The sequence below is a fragment of the Rhincodon typus genome, chromosome 43, assembly GCF_021869965.1.
Source record: "Rhincodon typus isolate 14 chromosome 43, sRhiTyp1.1, whole genome shotgun sequence".
Taxonomy (NCBI): domain Eukaryota; kingdom Metazoa; phylum Chordata; class Chondrichthyes; order Orectolobiformes; family Rhincodontidae; genus Rhincodon; species Rhincodon typus.
In genome coordinates this window covers 4,183,876-4,186,697 of record NC_063374.1, presented here as the reverse complement: position 1 = coordinate 4,186,697, position 2,822 = coordinate 4,183,876, and the positions used below count along the sequence as shown (strand labels likewise).

The following is a 2,822-nucleotide window of genomic DNA, read 5'->3' as shown; positions in this document are numbered from 1 at the left end:
GCGTGCTCCATCTCTCACCACATGCTCCATCCCTCCCCGCGTGCTCCATCTCTCACCGTGTGCTCCTTCTCTCACCGCGTGCTCCATCCCTCACCACATGCTCCATCCCTCACCGCGTGCTCCATCACTCACGGTGTGCTCCATCACTCACCGCATGCTTCATCCCTCCCCGCGTGCTCCATCTCTCACCGCCTGCTCCTTCTCTCACTGCATGCTCCATCTCTTACCACATGCTCCATCTCTCACCGCGTGCTCCATCTCTCACCGCATGCTCCATCTCTCACCGCGTGCCCCATCCCTCACCGCGTGCTCCATCCCTCACCGCGTGCTCCATCCCTCCATGCATGCTCCATCTTTCACCACATGCTCCATCCTTCACCGCATGCTCCTTCCCTCCCTGCATGCCCCATCTCTCACGGTGTGCTCCATCCCTCACCGCGTGCTCCATCCCTCACCACGTGCTCCATCCCTCACCGTGTGGTCCATCCCTCACCGCATGCTCCATCCCTCCCTGCACGCTCCATCTCTCAACACATGCTCCATCCCACACCCTGTGCTCCATCCCTCACCACGTGCTTCATCCCTCACCGCGTGCTCCACAACTCACCGCGTGCTCCATCCCTCACCGCGTGCTCCATCACTCCCTGCATTCTCCATAACTCACCGCGTGCACCATCCCTCACCGCGTGCTCCATCTCTCACCACATGCTCCATCCCTCACCGTGTGCTCCATCCCTCCCCGCATGCTCCATACCGCGTGCTCCATCACTCACCGCGTGCTCCATCCCTCACCGCATGCTCCATCCCTCACCACGTGCACCATCCCTCACCACGTGCTCCATCCCTCACCGCGTGCTCCATCCCTCACCTCGTGCTCCATAACTCACCGCGTGCTCCATCAATCCCGACATGATCCATCACTCCCTGCATTCTCCATCACTCACTGCGTGCTCCATCCCTCACCACGTGCTCCAGCCCTTACTGTCTGTTCCATCCCTCACTGTGTGCTCCACCCCTCACTGTACTCCATCCCTCACTGCGTGCTCCACCCCTCACTCTGTGCTCCGTTGTCTGTATTCAGCCTGTTGGACAGCTGCCAGCATTGCTTTGTTTTGAGAATCGAACTTAGACAGGGGTGTTCCCCCTGACAGACCAAAGACAAGCTCTAAGAGCTGGAGTAATCTCGAGCTGTTGTGAGCCTGTCTCCAGCTGGCTGCATTAACACATGTTCTGGGGCAGATGATACATAGCCTTTCAAATAAAGTACATTAAAGCCCTGTTAATTAGCCTGATTACTGGAAGATCTGATCTCTCTTTGCAGTGCTTTGTTTCCATTCCATTTGATATTTGGCAGGAGGCAGTCGAAATAGCAGCTTCTGCCTGTCTCTCGAATGATTAAGTCAGCGAGTATCAACTTGCTACCAGATCCAGACGTCCACTATTCACTGTGGCATTGAAAATGTTCATTGTTTTACAATATTTCCTCCTGTCATAATTTCTACTCAATATGTTTGGAAATAATAATCACTATGGTTTAAAATTGTTAAATGGGATTGCCACCAGCCTTGGGTAATTCTTAATTACTCTGATTGTCAGACACGTTTGACGTTAAAGTTGCAGAGTGAGCTCACTGTTTTCCTCACACAGCCAAGTTCCAGCTCAGTATGCCTTATCCGGTTCCCCCAGTGCTTCATTCTCACTGGGGGCAGAAGGCTGGTTGATTCATTAATCTCTGTCTCACTATCTCTGGCGTAGGGAGATGAATTCCCATGGAATCACCATTCTCTCCTTCCCTGTGACCCTGGGAGGGGGTTTGGGGGTGTGGGGGTTGGGGTGCAGCATGGCTGATGCCTAATTTATCTCTCTTTCTCTGTGACACTGGGAACAGAGACTGACTAAATTTTACCCCTGCCCCCAACCTCCCAGACCTGCTGTACCAGTCTTTCACTCTCCCCCCTCTCCCTGTGACCCAGCAACACCGGGAGCAGGACCCTGACTGGATCTGTCCCTCACTCTCCCCCTCACCCTATGACCAAAGGGCCATGAGGCTATTCCAATTATTGATCTGATACACATCTGTGGGTGCCCCTCGATTATAGGGGATTGAACCTGTGATCTTTCCAATCTTGAAGCTTCATTTATTGTGCAGCCACAGTTGTAATGTTGCATTCAAATTGTCACAGGCCAGAGTGCTGGAGTACATTAGCATCAGTATCTGAAATGTCAGTTGTTTTCAATGTAGTTTCCAATAAAGTTAAACATTGTTGTGAACGCTGCAAGGTGTACATTGTTGTATGTTGTGATACCTCTTTACATTGTCATCCAGTTTGCTGTACACAACTCAAACCATTTTGAGGAACGCTATATTTCAGAAGGTCTTTTCTGCCTGTCCCAAGTATGTGATGGAACCACTCCACATTCAGCTTCCTTTTGTCCTTCAACACTCAAGGCTGAAATTTTCAAAGCCTTGGAATGAAGTGGACAATAGTGAGTCAGTTGCGAAAAGATGGCGAGATTGGGAAAACAAGATTCCTGATGTTGGAAAAAAGATGTTCAATTCGACAACCCAAGCTGGGATGAGAATCTCACCTGTGAGCAGTAAGAGGCCTGTTTGTATCTATTTTCATGCATTAACAAGCCATTATTCTCTCATTTCACATCATCAACGTGCAGTTTCTATTTCTCTCATCCATCAGCTGGAAACCAGACGGGTGATAATTCACACATCTCCGATCCATGTACAATATAGACCTGCACTTTGGAGTACACTGGCACCTTTCATTGCAATGCTGCTGGCAGGACGCTTAGTGAGCAGGAACAGG

General features: G+C 50.9%; 1 protein-coding gene across 1 annotated transcript in view; it reads left to right on the top strand.

Moving 5' to 3' along the window:
- LOC109914811 (membrane-anchored junction protein) overlaps nt 1–2,271 on the top strand; it is a 53,573-nt gene extending 51,302 nt beyond the window's left edge. Inside the window, exon 11 of the mRNA XM_048619761.1 lies at nt 1,322–2,271. Within this exon, the coding sequence (XP_048475718.1) occupies nt 1,322–1,370 (49 nt within the window). The 3' untranslated portion in view covers nt 1,371–2,271. The remainder of the gene's footprint in view (nt 1–1,321) is intronic.
- The last annotated feature ends 551 nt before the right edge of the window (nt 2,272–2,822 follow it).